The sequence below is a fragment of the Patiria miniata genome, unplaced genomic scaffold (assembly GCF_015706575.1).
Source record: "Patiria miniata isolate m_02_andy unplaced genomic scaffold, ASM1570657v1 HiC_scaffold_29, whole genome shotgun sequence".
Classification (NCBI taxonomy): domain Eukaryota; kingdom Metazoa; phylum Echinodermata; class Asteroidea; order Valvatida; family Asterinidae; genus Patiria; species Patiria miniata.
In genome coordinates, this window is record NW_024037068.1 from 24,644,337 (window position 1) to 24,661,500 (window position 17,164).

The 17,164-nt window shown below is 49.9% G+C and overlaps 1 protein-coding gene across 1 annotated transcript in view; it reads left to right on the top strand.

The window, feature by feature from the left end:
- The first annotated feature begins 450 nt into the window (after positions 1-450).
- LOC119735301 (Down syndrome cell adhesion molecule homolog) overlaps positions 451-17,164 on the top strand; it is a 28,622-nt gene continuing 11,908 nt past the window's right edge. The window contains exons 1-5 of the mRNA XM_038208999.1: positions 451-529; positions 2,911-3,216; positions 3,582-3,908; positions 4,502-4,798; positions 5,154-5,174. Of these exons, the coding sequence (XP_038064927.1) occupies positions 451-529; positions 2,911-3,216; positions 3,582-3,908; positions 4,502-4,798; positions 5,154-5,174 (1,030 nt within the window). The remainder of the gene's footprint in view (positions 530-2,910; positions 3,217-3,581; positions 3,909-4,501; positions 4,799-5,153; positions 5,175-17,164) is intronic.

Sequence of the window (17,164 nt, forward strand, 5' to 3'; positions counted from 1 at the left end):
TGCGTTGGAAATATGTTGTATTCATTCTACAGTGTTTCTTGTAAGGGGGGGGGGCGATTTGGACTCATATGCGGTAGCCCTTTTAGTATTGATGAATTATTAACTAACATGTGGAAGGTTATCTAAGAGACAGCTTAAAACTGGACTTGTTTAACTGGACAAACTGGTACAAGGTACCACGCAGAACGAGTACACAAGGCTTTTCAATTGGACTCATTAATTGACTGTGCTGATAACAGTTCGTTGGGAAGAATAAGTCACTGCCAGCTCAAACGCACTGTATCACGTCTACCCCAATCAACTTGACCTTTATACGCCACTGTTAAATTCGTCCCTAAGATACTAGCACATAGGTTGTTCTGTTTCTCTTTGGAGTAGCCTACGTCAATCGCTTTCGAGTCCAAATTCCACATTATTTTGTGTCTGCCTCGAAATAACATGGCTTCCAAAATGGCGTCCGTGACGTATGCAGTAATACTGCTGGGATTATGTGCTCGGATCTGCGACTGCTCACAGTCAGATGCGCACGGTAAGTCGCGGAGGATTATTACTGATTACTGGAGCACATTTTCCACATTAAAGATACACGGGTTGTATCCGAAACGGGATCCGAAAATGGTGTTAGTAAATTTATGAACTTGAGCACTGTCAGCGGGGTTGTACATCTCGTGAACTGACCCCTGCATTTACAGTCGACTGGGTACCCTTTGATGTCAATACAAAAGGCAATAATCACCATGCAAAGTACGTAGGCTGATTGTCAGCAGTGGGGTAAAGTGTTTTAAAATGCAGCATGTTGTTTTCTGTGTGTAATGTACAAGGTAATTGAAAAACAAAATGTCATGAATTTTTGGTCCCAAGTGTCAAACTGAAGTCGAAAGGTAAACAATCAACATGATTATAATCGGAGCGTGAATTACTTTGCTTCGAGTAAAAAACCCACTGCAGTCGCAATTTCCACACACTTTTCTAGAGAAATACATACCGAGCTGAAATTATGATAATAATAATCTGCTTATTTGGCGAGATAGGACAGATCTATTCTAAGCTGCATTCGTTTTTTAAATTTTGTTTTGGCTTTTATTAAGTCTCCTCGCTATGCTCAAGCATACTCAATGTAAACTTGGCAACTTTTTGGAATTTTGCTCGCACAAAACCTGTTCTTCCTTGCTATTTTCTTAGCCAGAAAACCACCTCTTTTTAAGGCGGCCAAACTCCATTCCATTTAACACTTAAAATGTAGTGGCGACATGTATAATTACGCCCTTTCCTATTCAACACAAAAACCTTAAAGGATTTTCGATGCCTTTTCCTCTAGCATTGGCGGCATTCCCTTTCCAACGGCTTGACATGAAAACCGTTTTCAAACAACCGGTTCATTCAGATATTAAAAAGAATGAAATTAAAGTTGTCTTTTCACAAGCCTATCATTTACTTGAGCACCAAAGAGTTATTACCAACGGCTATACATTAGGTTCGAGGCTAAAATTCGTTTTCATTTCAGCATTAGTGAATAATTGATTCGGTTTTGGAGAGAATTCTCAACCCGCCCAGAACCCTTGACGACGGGCAGAGCATACTGCCTGAAACGTTGACTGTTCAACAGGTTTGGATTAAAGGTATATGTTGCACCATATTGCAGCTATCCAAAAAAGTGACCCACCAAATTAGTATTTTCTTAGTTTACAGATAAATCACTAAACTCGCCTTGAAATTATTCCTTTTGGCATGCTGTCAAAAACCAACATAAAATAAAGTCATTTCCAAAACCATGTCGACTGACACATTTTTGAAATTTGCGTTTGTAGTTGGTTTGTTATTAGGTTAACCCTAAAAGGGCAGGGCTTCTCGACTTTTTCCGCGATACCCATTACAATTTTTTTTTCGCGACCCAAGCTTGTATGACTTTTTAGCTTTGAGCTTTGCGCATCTTTTGACACCAAAAACATAAAAATCGGACGAGGGGTTGTCCCGGCGCTATGCGCCGGGAAAACTAAATTTTCCCATATACGTCGTGTACACAGACCAGAATTGCCATTCATACATATGAATAATTAATTAGCCATAATTCCAAAACCCTTTAACCTTTGGTCATGAAATTTCTTGGGTATGTTAATGAAGAGTTGCTCTATGCATGTATTGAGTTTCAAAATCGTTTGTCACTCGATGGCCGAGATCTTGGGGGGGGGGGGGGGCGGATTCCGCCCGGCTGAGAGATGGTCAAAATAACCCGGCCCCTTTAGGATTAATCCATACATACTGAAATGTGTATCTTGTGTAGTCATTTCTTTGTTGTACTAAAGTATTGAAGTTTGAACGTGTACTTTCAAAATGCTCCTTTTTTAACCAGAACGAATTTCTTGGGCTGACATTTGGACTTAATTAATATCCCTTACGGAAAATACTTCAATTTGCGACTGATCAACACACCTTGGAAATTCCTTATGTTTGAGTAATGATCAATATATCTATTTCGTGATAACCTTGTGGAGACGACCGTGGTCACCTATACAAATTGCCCTGTTGAGACGTACATTACCTTTTGTTTCCTATTGTGCACATGTCTCCAGAGGGTACCATGTAACAGGTCGTGTATGGGAGTCAGCCTGACACCACGCACACGCGCGCGCCGTTGCTATTATACTTCGATACAGTTTGGGACATCACGTAGCTACAATCGGCTGAATGAGAAATATCTCAAAATTTAATATTGATCTTAGGATTGTGCCACGAAAGGGCGCAACTCAAGATAAGGCTCGGCAACATTTGAATAGAAACGAAGATCCGAAATATTGTGGTCTTTACCCCAAATACAGACGTGAATATCAAATATCAAATATTGAACTAACGTATTATGAACACCTTTATAGTGAGAGAACACGTAAATTATTGTTTGTGTTTCTCACACAGATTGGAGACTCTCGGTGACCAAATATCCATGGGGCGACATTCTGGAGGGCAGTGACGTCACTTTCACATGCACCATTGTCTCCAGCAACCCAGATTTGTTTGTGTGGATTGAGTGGCAGCACCTTCTTTCTGAGGAAACCACCACTCTCACCGAACCGACATACGTAACGGGCAGCGACACTTTGACCCTTACGGGGGTGTCTGGGAACCAGGCCGGCAGTTACCAGTGTGCAGGAAGCAACTCCTTGTCACCAGCCTATTGGAATCCCACTACATTTTCTGGTTGGGGTCGTTTATCGCTTATCTGTGAGTACACACAAAACACTCATACACTGTACATGGCCGGTCTGATTATACACAAGTTATACACAACATTTGTCCTTATTTTGTTAGCAATCGGTAACACATACGTGAACTGGTGGATATTAAAAACAAAGAAATGAGCTTCATCTAGATTCATGTGGTGTACGTCTTTCTCAAATTCATTGGTCCCTCGATCGTTGTTTGTACTCAGTCTGAACTACAACTGGTGGACATAAACAAATTCACATTTCATTTGTGAAAGCAAGTATAAATTCTTTGTCTTAACTGAATTTTTTTTTTAAGTTAGTGCGTCTTTGAGAACTGGGAATGATGTTTTATCTCGAATTTCTTTCTTTATACCTTGCCAGATCGCCCCGTCATTATGAACAAAGATAGGACGTGGATTGGTGCCAACAACAACTACACGACGACCTTAGAATGCATCATCCGAAGCGATCCCCGCCCTGCAGTCACTTGGTACGGTCCAAACGGCGCCAATATAACCGAAGACACGGACCCCGACCGAGTCTCACTTGGAGAATATCTTTATTACGATTCTTCTTTCGGGTTTAGATTCCACAATAAGCTGACAATCAATCCAGTGAATTCCAGCACTGATTACGGGATGTACAGGTGTAGGGCTTCCAACGGCATCGGTACATTTGTCGACCATGAAATCGAGTTGAAAGAAACAGGTACATTCAGTTACAATGTTCCGTTATCGGCATATATTGAAGTCTTGAAGATAGATGATTTAATAGATAGGGGCAATGAGTGTCCTATGCGGATTCACAAAGCAAAGCGAAACTGCACGAAAAGCTATCAAATAACAATCGCACATAACCTTTTTTCAAGAAAACAAAACCGGTTGGATAAAAAAATAGTTTTGATTCAAACATTGAGGGAATTGTTTAGTACTTTGTCAAAGATGTTGCTTTTGTGTCAGAGGAGATTTTAAAGGAGCCGAAATATTTCACTTATATTCAAACTAATGAATCCAGAGCCGTATTTTCCGGGGCAAATTCGTCGCAGGCCGGCTTTTGCAAATTCAAACACCCGGATGGAGGAAGGCTATAAACCATTCCATAATAGGGTGCGCTCTTTTCCCCTTATCTTTTCCTTTCAACAATTAATTCATGACTCTTTAGAAAAGATGTGGACAATATTATTCATTTAAACAAGTGGTCATTACTCATCTTTTTTTTATAGATATTCAGTCGAAAACGACGTCTTTGTTCCTCCCCGGAGCTTTCCTTTTTTTATTTAAAATTTAAAATTTGTTTTTCAGGACCGCCTGAGGCGCCAAAGGACCTCAAAATATCTAACGACGGCGCACTAACTGAGGATACCATCGTGTTCAACTGGGAGCCAGGCTATGACGGGGGTGAGGAATTGGAGTCCTATTACATGAACATTCGCGGGATTCCGGGAGATTTCAATGCATCGAACTGGATCCAACTTGGGCCAAAGGAGCGGTATTGGGCGTATACTGACCTCCAGCCGGACACTCTTTACCAAATAACAGGGTATGCCAGGAACATACTCGGCCCCAGTCCAAACACGACTCTGGACGTCCGCACGACGCGTAAGTATCGATATCAATGTTGCCGTTATGCGTTCGATCTTCATGGATGAATTGACTCACGCTATCAGGCCCTATAGTCAATTTTCAAGAATTTCAGTCAGCAATTGCTTCGTTGCAGGATTTAAAAGCGAGTATTTGGTTCGGAATGATTTAGAATAGCACACAAACGCCTGATAATGGTCGTTTTAATTCTTTTGTTTAGTGTGAAAGACGATGACGATAGAACGATTGTTGGTATAACTTAACCACACCTACGACACCGGGATTGTGTTTTAACTTATATTAATTTGTGGGCTTCATTCGACAATGTTTCTGTCTTTACATTTCCCCCTTTTATTTTTTTGTTATATTTTAGCCACTTCACCGAGTGACTTAGGTAAGTTTTTTCAATGTATCTCATTCACCTGTTTTGATTTGTTTTTAGCTGTACTTGCCCAAACACCCTTTGTCTTCCTGAACCTCCTCGTCCGTCCTCTATCCTTTATTCTCCCTCCTCCATTCTTTATCCTCCACCTGTCATTCTCCATTTCGATTCTCCATCCTCTGTTTTCCATTCTCCACCCGCCATTCTCCATCCTCCTTCCTCCTTCCTCCTTCCTCCTTCCTCCTTCCTCCTCCATCTTCCATCCTCAATCCTTCATCCTCAATCCTCCATCCTCCATCATTGATCCTCCATCCTCCATCCTCCATCCTCCATCCTCCATCCTCCAGCCTCTTTCCTCCATCCTCCAGCCTCCATCCTTCATCCTCCATCCTCCATCCTCCATCCTCCATCCTTCATCCTCCATCCTCCATTTTCCATCCTCCATCCTCCATCCTCCATCCTCCATCCTCCAACCTCCATCCTCCATCTTCCATCCTCCATCCTTCATCCTCCATCCTCCATCCTCCATCTTTGATCCTCAATCCTCCATACCCCATCCACCATCCTCCAGCCTCCATCCTTCATCCTCCATCCTCCATCCTCCATCCACAATCCTCCATACTCTATCCTCCATCCTCAAACCTCCATCCTCGATCCTCCATCCTCCAACCTCCATCCTTCATCCTCCATCCTCCATCCTCCATCCTTCATCCTTCATCCTCCATCCTCCATCTAGGATCCTCCATCCTCCATCCCCCATCCTCCATCCTCCATCCTCCATCCTCCATCCTCCATCCCCCATCCTCCATCCTCCATCCTCCATCCTTCATCCTCCATCCTCAAACCTCCATCCTCCATCCTCCATCCTCCACCCCCATCCTCCATCCTCCATCCTCCATCCCCCATCCTCCATCCTCCATCCTCCATCCTCCATCCTTCATCCTCCATCCTCCATCTTCGATCCTCCATCCTCCATCCTCCAGCCTCCAGCCTCCAGCCTCCATCCTCCATCCTTCATCCTCCATCTTCCATCCTCCATCCTCCATCCTTCATCCTCCATCCTTCATCCTCCATCCTTCATCCTTCATCCTCCATCCTCCATCCTCCATCCTCCATCCCCCATCTTCCATCCTCCATCCTCCATCCCCCATCCTCCATCCTCCATCCTCCGTCCTCCATCCTTCATCCTCCATCCTCCATCCTCCATCTTCGATCCTCCATCCTCCATCCTCCATCCTCCAGCCTCCAGCCTCCATCCTCCATCCTTCATCCTCCATCTTCAATCCTCCATCCTCCATCCTTCATCCTCAATCCTCCATCCTCCATCTTCGATCCTCCATCCTCCATCCTCCATCCTCCAACCTCCATCCTCCATCCTCCATCCTCCATCCTCCATCCTTCATCCTCCATCCTCCATCCTCCATCCACCATCCTCCATCCTCCATCCTCCATCCCCCCTCTTCGATACTCCGTCCTCCATCCTCCAGCCTCCAGCCTCCAGCCTCCAGCCTCCATCCTTCATCTTCCATCTTCAATCCTCCATCCTCCATCCTTCATCCTCCATCCTCCATTTTCCATCTTCGATCCTCCATCCTCCATCCTCCATCCTCCATCCTCCATCCTCCATCTTCGATCCTCCATCCTCCATCCTCCATCCTCCAGCCTCCAGCCTCCATCCTTCATCCTCCATCCTCCATCCTCCAACCTCCATCCTCCATCCTCCATCCTCCATCCTTCATCCTCCATCCTCCATCCTCCATCTTCGATCCTCCATCCTCCATCCTCCAGCCTCCATCCTCCATCCTTCATCCTCCATCCTCCATCTTCGATCCTCCATCCTTCATCCTCCATCCTCCATCTTCGATCCTCCATCCTCCATCCTCCAGCCTCCAGCCTCCATCCTCCATCCTCCATCCTTCATCCTCCATCTTCAATCCTCCATCCTCCATCCTTCATCCTCCATCCTCCATCCTCCATCTTCGATCCTCCATCCTCCATCCTCCAACCTCCATCCTCCATCCTCCATCCTCCATCCTCCATCCTTCATCCTCCATCCTCCATCCTCCATCCTCCATCCTTCATCCTTCATCCTCCATCCTCCATCCTCCATCTTCGATCCTCCATCCTCCATCCTCCATCCTCCATCCTCCGTCCTTCATCCTCCATCCTCCATCCTCCAACCTCCTTCCTCCATGCTCCATCCTCCATCCTCCATCCTTCATCTTTCATCCTCCATCCTCCATCTTCGATCCTCCATCCTCCATCCCCCATCCTCCATCCACCATCCTCCATACCCCATCAACCATCCTCCAGCCATTCTTTATCCTCCACCTGTCATTCTCCATTTCGATTCTCCATCCTCTGTTTTCCATTCTCCACCCGCCATTCTCCATCCTCCTTCCTCCTTCCTCCTTCCTCCATCCTCCATCCTCCATCCTCCATCCTCCATCCTCCATCCACGCTCCTCCATCCTCAATCCTTCATCTTCCATTCTCCATCCTCCATCCTTCACCCTCCATCCTCCATCTTCCATCCTCAATCCTTCATCCTCAATCCTCCATCCTCCATCATTGATCCTCCATCCTCCATCCTCCATCCTCCATCCTCCATCCTCCAACCTCCATCCTTCATCCTCCATCCTCCATCCTCCATCCTTCATCCTTCATCCTCCATCCTCCATCTAGGATCCTCCATCCTCCATCCCCCAACCTCCATCCTCCATCCTCCATCCTCCATCCTCCATCCCCCATCCTCCATCCTCCATCCTCCATCCTTCATCCTCCATCCTCAAAACTCCATCCTCCATCCTCCATCCTCCACCCCCCATCCTCCATCCTCCATCCTCCATCCCCCATCCTCCATCCTCCATCCTCCATCCTCCATCCTTCATCCTCCATCCTCCATCCTCCATCTTCGATCCTCCATCCTCCAGCCTCCAGCCTCCAGCCTCCAGCCTCCATCCTCCATCCTTCATCCTCCATCTTCCATCCTCCATCCTCCATCCTTCATCCTCCATCCTCCATCCTCCATCCTTCATCCTTCATCCTCCATCCTCCATCCTCCATCCTCCATCCCCCATCTTCCATCCTCCTTCCTCCATCCCCCATCCTCCATCCTCCATCCTCCATCCTCCATCCTTCATCCTCCATCCTCCATCCTCCATCTTCGATCCTCCATCCTCCATCCTCCAGCCTCCATCCTCCAGCCTCCATCCTCCATCCTTCATCCTCCATCTTCAATCCTCCATCCTCCATCCTTCATCCTCCATCCTCCATCCTCCATCCTCCATCTTCGATCCTCCATCCTCCATCCTCCAACCTCCATCCTCCATCCTCCATCCTCCATCCTCCATCCTTCATCCTCCATCCTCCATCCTCCATCCACCATCCTCCATCCTCCATCCTCCATCCTCCCTCTTCGATCCTCCGTCCTCCATCCTCCAGCCTCCAGCCTCCAGCCTCCATCCTCCATCCTCCATCCACCATCCTCCATCCTCCATCCTCCATCCTCCCTCTTCGATCCTCCGTCCTCCATCCTCCAGCCTCCAGCCTCCAGCCTCCATCCTCCATCCTTCATCCTCCATCCTCCATCTTCGATCCTCCATCCTTCATCCTCCATCCTCCATCCTCCATCTTCGATCCTCCATCCTCCATCCTCCAGCCTCCAGCCTCCATCCTCCATCCTCCATCCTTCATCCTCCATCTTCAATCCTCCATCCTCCATCCTTCATCCTCCATCCTCCATCCTCCATCTTCGATCCTCCATCCTCCATCCTCCAACCTCCATCCTCCATCCTCCATCCTCCATCCTCCATCCTTCATCCTCCATCCTCCATCCTCCATCCTCCATCCTCCATCCTTCATCCTCCATCCTCCATCCTCCATCTTCGATCCTCCATCCTCCATCCTCCATCCTCCATCCTCCGTCCTTCATCCTCCATCCTCCATCCTCCAACCTCCTTCCTCCATCCTCCATCCTCCATCCTCCATCCTTCATCTTTCATCCTCCATCCTCCATCTTCGATCCTCCATCCTCCATCCCCCATCCTCCATCCACCATCCTCCATACCCCATCAACCATCCTCCAGCCATTCTTTATCCTCCACCTGTCATTCTCCATTTCGATTCTCCATCCTCTGTTTTCCATTCTCCACCCGCCATTCTCCATCCTCCTTCCTCCTTCCTCCTTCCTCCATCCTCCATCCTCCATCCTCCATCCTCCATCCTCCATCCACGATCCTCCATCCTCAATCCTTCATCTTCCATTCTCCATCCTCCATCCTTCACCCTCCATCCTCCATCTTCCATCCTCAATCCTTCATCCTCAATCCTCCATCCTCCATCATTGATCCTCCATCCTCCATCCTCCATCCTCCATCCTCCATCCTCCAACCTCCATCCTTCATCCTCCATCCTCCATCCTCCATCCTTCATCCTTCATCCTCCATCCTCCATCTAGGATCCTCCATCCTCCATCCCCCAACCTCCATCCTCCATCCTCCATCCTCCATCCTCCATCCCCCATCCTCCATCCTCCATCCTCCATCCTTCATCCTCCATCCTCAAAACTCCATCCTCCATCCTCCATCCTCCACCCCCCATCCTCCATCCTCCATCCTCCATCCCCCATCCTCCATCCTCCATCCTCCATCCTCCATCCTTCATCCTCCATCCTCCATCCTCCATCTTCGATCCTCCATCCTCCATCCTCCAGCCTCCAGCCTCCAGCCTCCATCCTCCATCCTTCATCCTCCATCTTCCATCCTCCATCCTCCATCCTTCATCCTCCATCCTCCATCCTCCATCCTTCATCCTTCATCCTCCATCCTCCATCCTCCATCCTCCATCCCCATCTTCCATCCTCCTTCCTCCATCCCCCATCCTCCATCCTCCATCCTCCATCCTCCATGATGGAGGATGAAGGATGAAGGATGGAGGAAGGAGGATGGAGGATGAAGGATGGAGGTTGGAGGATGGAGGATGAAGGATGGAGGATGGAAGATGGAGGATAGAGGATGGAGGATGGAGGATGGAGGATGGAGGATGGAGGATGGAGGATGAAGGATGGAGGATGGAGGATGGAGGATGGGGGGTGGAGGATGGAGGATGGAGGATGGAGGATGAAGGATGAAGGATGGAGGAAGGAGGATGGAGGATAAAGGATGGAGGTTGGAGGATGGAGGATCGAGGATGGAGGTTGGAGGATGGAGGATAGAGAATGGAGGATTGTGGATGGAGGATGGAGGATGGAGGATGAAGGATGGAGGCTGGAGGATGGTGGATGGGGTATGGAGGATTGAGGATCAAAGATGGAGGATGGAGGATGGAGGATGAAGGATGGAGGATGGAGGATGGAGGATGGAGGATGGAGGATGGAGGATGGAGGATGGAGGATGAAGGATGGAGGATGGAAGATGGAGGATGGAGGTTGGAGGATGGAGGATGGAAGATGGAGGATGGAGGATGGAAGATGGAGGATGGAGGATGAAGGATGGAGGATGGAGGATGGAGGATGGAGGATGGAGGATGAAGGATGGAGGAGGGAGGATGGAGGATGGAGGAAAGAGGCTAGAGGCTGGAGGATGGAGGATGGAGGATGGAGGATGGAGGATCAATGATGGAGGATGGAGGATTGAGGATGAAGGATTGAGGATGGAAGATGGAGGATGGAGGGTGAAGGATGGAGGATTGAGAATGGAAGATGAAGGATTGAGGATGGAGGATCGTGGATCCTCCATCCTCCATCCTCCAACCTCCATCCTCCATCCTCCATCCTCCATCCTTCATCCTCCATCCTCCATCCTCCATCCACCATCCTCCATCCTCCATCCTCCATCCTCCCTCTTCGATCCTCCGTCCTCCATCCTCCAGCCTCCAGCCTCCAGCCTCCAGCCTCCATCCTCCATCCTTCATCTTCCATCTTCAATCCTCCATCCTCCATCCTTCATCCTCCATCCTCCATCCTCCATCTTCGATCCTCCATCCTCCATCCTCCATCCTCCATCCTCCATCCTCCATCTTCGATTCTCCATCCTCCATCCTCCATCCTCCAGCCTCCAGCCTCCATCCTTCATCCTCCATCCTCCATCCTCCAACCTCCATCCTCCATCCTCCATCCTCCATCCTTCATCCTCCATCCTCCATCCTCCATCTTCGATCCTCCATCCTCCATCCTCCAGCCTCCATCCTCCATCCTTCATCCTCCATCCTCCATCTTCGATCCTCCATCCTTCATCCTCCATCCTCCATCCTCCATCTTCGATCCTCCATCCTCCAGCCTCCAGCCTCCAGCCTCCATCCTCCATCCTCCATCCTTCATCCTCCATCTTCAATCCTCCATCCTCCATCCTTCATCCTCCATCCTCCATCCTCCATCTTCGATCCTCCATCCTCCATCCTCCAACCTCCATCCTCCATCCTCCATCCTCCATCCTCCATCCTTCATCCTCCATCCTCCATCCTCCATCCTCCATCCTTCATCCTCCATCCTCCATCCTCCATCTTCGATCCTCCATCCTCCATCCTCCATCCTCCATCCTCCGTCCTTCATCCTCCATCCTCCATCCTCCAACCTCCATCCTCCATCCTCCATCCTCCATCCTTCATCTTTCATCCTCCATCCTCAATCTTCGATCCTCCATCCTCCATCCCCCATCCTCCATCCACCATCCTCCATACCCCATCAACCATCCTCCAGCCATTCTTTATCCTCCACCTGTCATTCTCCATTTCGATTCTCCATCCTCTGTTTTCCATTCTCCACCCGCCATTCTCCATCCTCCTTCCTCCTTCCTCCTTCCTCCATCCTCCATCCTCCATCCTCCATCCTCCATCCTCCATCCACGATCCTCCATCCTCAATCCTTCATCTTCCATTCTCCATCCTCCATCCTTCACCCTCCATCCTCCATCTTCCATCCTCAATCCTTCATCCTCAATCCTCCATCCTCCATCATTGATCCTCCATCCTCCATCCTCCATCCTCCATCCTCCAGCCTCTAGCCTCTTTCCTCCATCCTCCATCCTCCCTCCTCCATCCTTCATCCTCCATCCTCCATCCTCCATCCTCCATCCTCCATCCTTCATCCTCCATCCTCCATCTTCCATCCTCCATCCTCCATCTTCCATCCTCCATCCTCCAACCTCCATCCTCCATCTTCCATCCTCCATCCTTCATCCTCCATCCTCCATCCTCCATCCACCATCCTCCATCCTCCATCCTTCATCCTCCATCCTCCATCCTCCATCTTCGATCCTCCATCCTCCCTACCCCATCCACCATCCTCCAGCCTCCATCCTTCATCCTCCATCCTCCATCCTCCATCCACAATCCTCCATTCTCTATCCTCCATCCTCCAACCTCCATCCTCGATCCTCCATCCTCCAACCTCCATCCTTCATCCTCCATCCTCCTTCCTCCATCCTTCATCCTTCATCCTCCATCCTCCATCCTCCATCCTCCACCCCCCATCCTCCATCCTCCATCCTCCATCCTTCATCCTCCATCCTCCATCCTCCATCCTCCATCCTCCATCCTCCATCCTCCATCTTCCATCCTCCATCCTTCATCCTCCATCCTCCATCCTCCATCTTTGATCCTCAATCCTCCATACCCCATCCACCATCCTCCAGCCTCCATCCTTCATCCTCCATCCTCCATCCTCCATCCAAAATCCTCCATACTCTATCCTCCATCCTCCAACCTCCATCCTCGATCCTCCATCCTCCAACCTCCATCCTTCATCCTCCATCCTCCTTCCTCCATCCTTCATCCTTCATCCTCCATCCTCCATCCTCCATCCTCCACCCCCCATCCTCCATCCTCCATCCTCCATCCCCCATCCTCCATCCTCCATCCTCCATCCTCCATCCTCCATCCTTCATCCTCCATCCTCCATCCTCCTTCTTCGATCCTCCATCCTCCATCCTCCAACCTCCATCCTCCATCTTCGATCCTCCATCCTCCATCCTCCAGCCTCCATCCTCCATCCTTCATCCTCCATCCTCCATCTTCGATCCTCCATCCTCCATCAACCATCCTCCATCCTCCATCCTCCATCCTTCATCCTCCATCCTCCATCCTCCATCTTCGATCCTCCATCCTCCATCAACCATCCTCCATCCTCCATCCTCCAACCTCCATCCTCCATCCTCCATCAACCATCCTCCATCCTCCATCCTCCAACCTCCATCCTCCATCCTCCATCCTCCATCCTTCATCCTCCATCCTCCATCCTCCATCCTTCATCCTCCATCCTCCATCCTCCATTCTCCATCCTTCATCCTCCATCCTCCATCTTCGATCCTCCATCCTCCATCCTCCATCCTCCATCTTCGATCCTCCATCCTCAATCCTCCATCCTCCATCCTCCATTTTCCATCCTCCATCCTCCATCCTTCATCCTTCATCCTCCATCCTCCATCCTCCAACCTTCATCCTCCATCCTTCATCCTCCATCCTCCATCCTCCATCCTCGATCCTCGATCCTCCATCCTCGATCCTCCATCCTCCATTCTCCATCCTCCATCCTTCATCCTTCATCCTCCATCCTCTATCCTCTATCCTCCATCCTCCATTCTTCATCCTTCATCCTCAATCCTCCATCCTCCATCCTCCATTTTCCATCCTCCATCCTCCATCCTTCATCCTCCATCCTCCATCCTCCATCCTCCATCCTCCATCCTTCATCCTCCATCCTCCATCCTCCATCTTCGATCCTCCATCCTCCATCCTCCATCCTCCATCCTCCGTCCTTCATCCTCCATCCTCCATATTCCAACCTCCATCCTCCATCCTCCATCCTCCATCCTTCATCTTTCATCCTCCATCCTCCATCTTCGATCCTCCATCCTCCATCCCCCATCCTCCATCCACCATCCTCCATACCCCATCAACCATCCTCCAGCCATTCTTTATCCTCCACCTGTCATTCTCCATTTCGATTCTCCATCCTCTGTTTTCCATTCTCCACCCGCCATTCTCCATCCTCCTTCCTCCTTCCTCCTTCCTCCATCCTCCATCCTCCATCCTCCATCCTCCATCCTCCATCCACGATCCTCCATCCTCAATCCTTCATCTTCCATTCTCCATCCTCCATCCTTCACCCTCCATCCTCCATCTTCCATCCTCAATCCTTCATCCTCAATCCTCCATCCTCCATCATTGATCCTCCATCCTCCATCCTCCATCCTCCATCCTCCAGCCTCTAGCCTCTTTCCTCCATCCTCCATCCTCCCTCCTCCATCCTTCATCCTCCATCCTCCATCCTCCATCCTCCATCCTCCATCCTTCATCCTCCATCCTCCATCTTCCATCCTCCATCCTCCATCTTCCATCCTCCATCCTCCAACCTCCATCCTCCATCTTCCATCCTCCATCCTTCATCCTCCATCCTCCATCCTCCATCCTCCATCCTCCATCCTCCATCCTCCATCCTTCATCCTCCATCCTCCATCCTCCATCTTTGATCCTCAATTCTCCATACCCCATCCACCATCCTCCAGCCTCCATCCTTCATCCTCCATCCTCCATCCTCCATCCACAATCCTCCATTCTCTATCCTCCATCCTCCAACCTCCATCCTCGATCCTCCATCCTCCAACCTCCATTCTTTATCCTCCATCCTCCTTCCTCCATCCTTCATCCTTCATCCTCCATCCTCCATCCTCCATCCTCCACCCCCCATCCTCCATCCTCCATCCTCCATCCTTCATCCTCCATCCTCCATCCTCCATCCTCCATACTCCATCCTCCATCCTCTATCCTCCATCTTCCATCCTCCATCCTTCATCCTCCATCCTCCAACCTCCATCCTTCATCCTCCATCCTCCTTCCTCCATCCTTCATCCTTCATCCTCCATCCTCCATCCTCCATCCTCCACCCCCCCATCCTCCATCCTCCATCCTCCATCCCCCATCCTCCATCCTCCATCCTCCATCATCCATCCTCCATCCTTCATCCTCCATCCTCCATCCTCCATCTTCGATCCTCCATCCTCCATCCTCCAGCCTCCAGCCTCCAGCCTCCATCCTCCATCCTTCATCCTCCATCTTCCATCCTCCATCCTCCATCCTTCATCCTCCACCTCCATCCTCCATCCTTCATCCTTCATCCTCCATCCTCCATCCTCCATCCTCCATCCTCCATCCCCCATCCTCCATCCTCCATCCTCCATCCCCCATCCTCCATCCTCCATCCTCCATCCTCCATCCTTCATCCTCCATCCTCCATCCTCTATCTTCGATCCTCCATCATCCATCCTCCATCCTCCATCCTCCAGCCTCCAGCCTCCAACCTCCATCCTCCATCCTTCATCCTCCATCTTCGATCCTCCATCCTCCATCCTCCAACCTCCATCCTCCATCCTCCATCCTCCGTCCTTCATCCTCCATCCTCCATCCTCCATCTTCGATCCTCCATCCTCCATCCTCCAGCCTCCAGCCTCCATCCTTCATCCTCCATCCTCCATCCTCCATCCTCCATCCTCCACCCTCCATCCTCCATCCTTCATCCTCCATCCTCCATCCTCCATCTTCGATCCTCCATCCTCCATCCTCCAGCCTCCATCCTCCATCCTTCATCCTCCATCCTCCATCTTCGATCCTCCATCCTCCATCAACCATTCTCCATCCTCCATCCTCCATCCTCCATCCTTCATCCTCCATCCTCCATCCTCCATCTTCGATCCTCCATCCTCCATCAACCATCCTCCATCCTCCATCCTCCAACCTCAAACCTCCATCCTCCATCCTCCATCTTCGATCCTCCATCCTCCATCAACCATCCTTCATCCTCCATCCTCCATCCTCCATCTTCGATCCTCTATCCTCCATCAACCATCCTCCATCCTCCATCCTCCATCAACCATCCTCCATCCTCCATCCTCCAACCTCCATCATCCATCCTCCATCCTCCATCCTTCATCCTCCATCCTCCATCCTCCATCCTTCATCCTCCATCCTCCATCCTCCATCCTCCATCCTCCATCCTCCATCCTCCATCCTCCATCCTTCATCCTTCATCCTCCATCCTCCATCTTCGATCCTCCATCCTCCATCCTCCATCCCCCATCCTCCATCCACCATCCTCCATACCCCATCAACCATCCTCCAGCCTCCAGCCTTCATCCTCCATCCTCCATCCTCCATCCTCCATCCTCCATCCTCCATCCTCGATCCTCGATCCTCCAACCTCCATCCTCCATCCTCCATTCTCCATCCTCCATCCTCCATCCTCCAACCTCCATCCTCCATCCTCCATCCTCCATCCTCCATCCTCCATCCTCGATCCTCCATCCTCTATCCTCCATCCTCCATCCTCTATCCTCCATTCTCCATCCTTCATCCTCAATCCTCCATCCTCCATCCTCCATTTTCCATCCTCCATCCTCCATCCTTCATCCTTCATCCTTCATCCTCCATCCTCCATCCTCCAACCTTCATCCTCCATCCTTCATCCTCCATCCTCCATCCTCCATCCTCGATCCTCGATCCTCCATCCTCGATCCTCCATCCTCCATTCTCCATCCTCCATCCTTCATCCTTCATCCTCCATCCTCTATCCTCTATCCTCCATCCTCCATTCTTCATCCTTCATCCTCAATCCTCCATCCTCCATCCTCCATTTTCCTATCCTCCATCCTCCATCCTTCATCCTCCATCCTCCATCCTCCATCCTTCATCCTCCATCCTTCATCCTCCATCTTCCATCCACCATCCTCCACCCTCGATCCTCCATCCTAACCCTAACCCTTACCTATGTAATTTTTAAAATACGAGCAAATGAGTAATATGAATTTGTACTCAGTTCAATATTGATGAAACTACAAATCCGATCTGCCACCTGCATGAAACATTTGTGTGTGCCTGTAAATCTACATCCCATCTACATGTCACGAAAACATTGCCAAAATAGCCCCGCGTTTTTCCACACACACAAGTATAGTTAGGTGTTGGGCCTTGAGCCCAGCACCTATTGATTTTGTAAGAGTTTACTATTTTTGT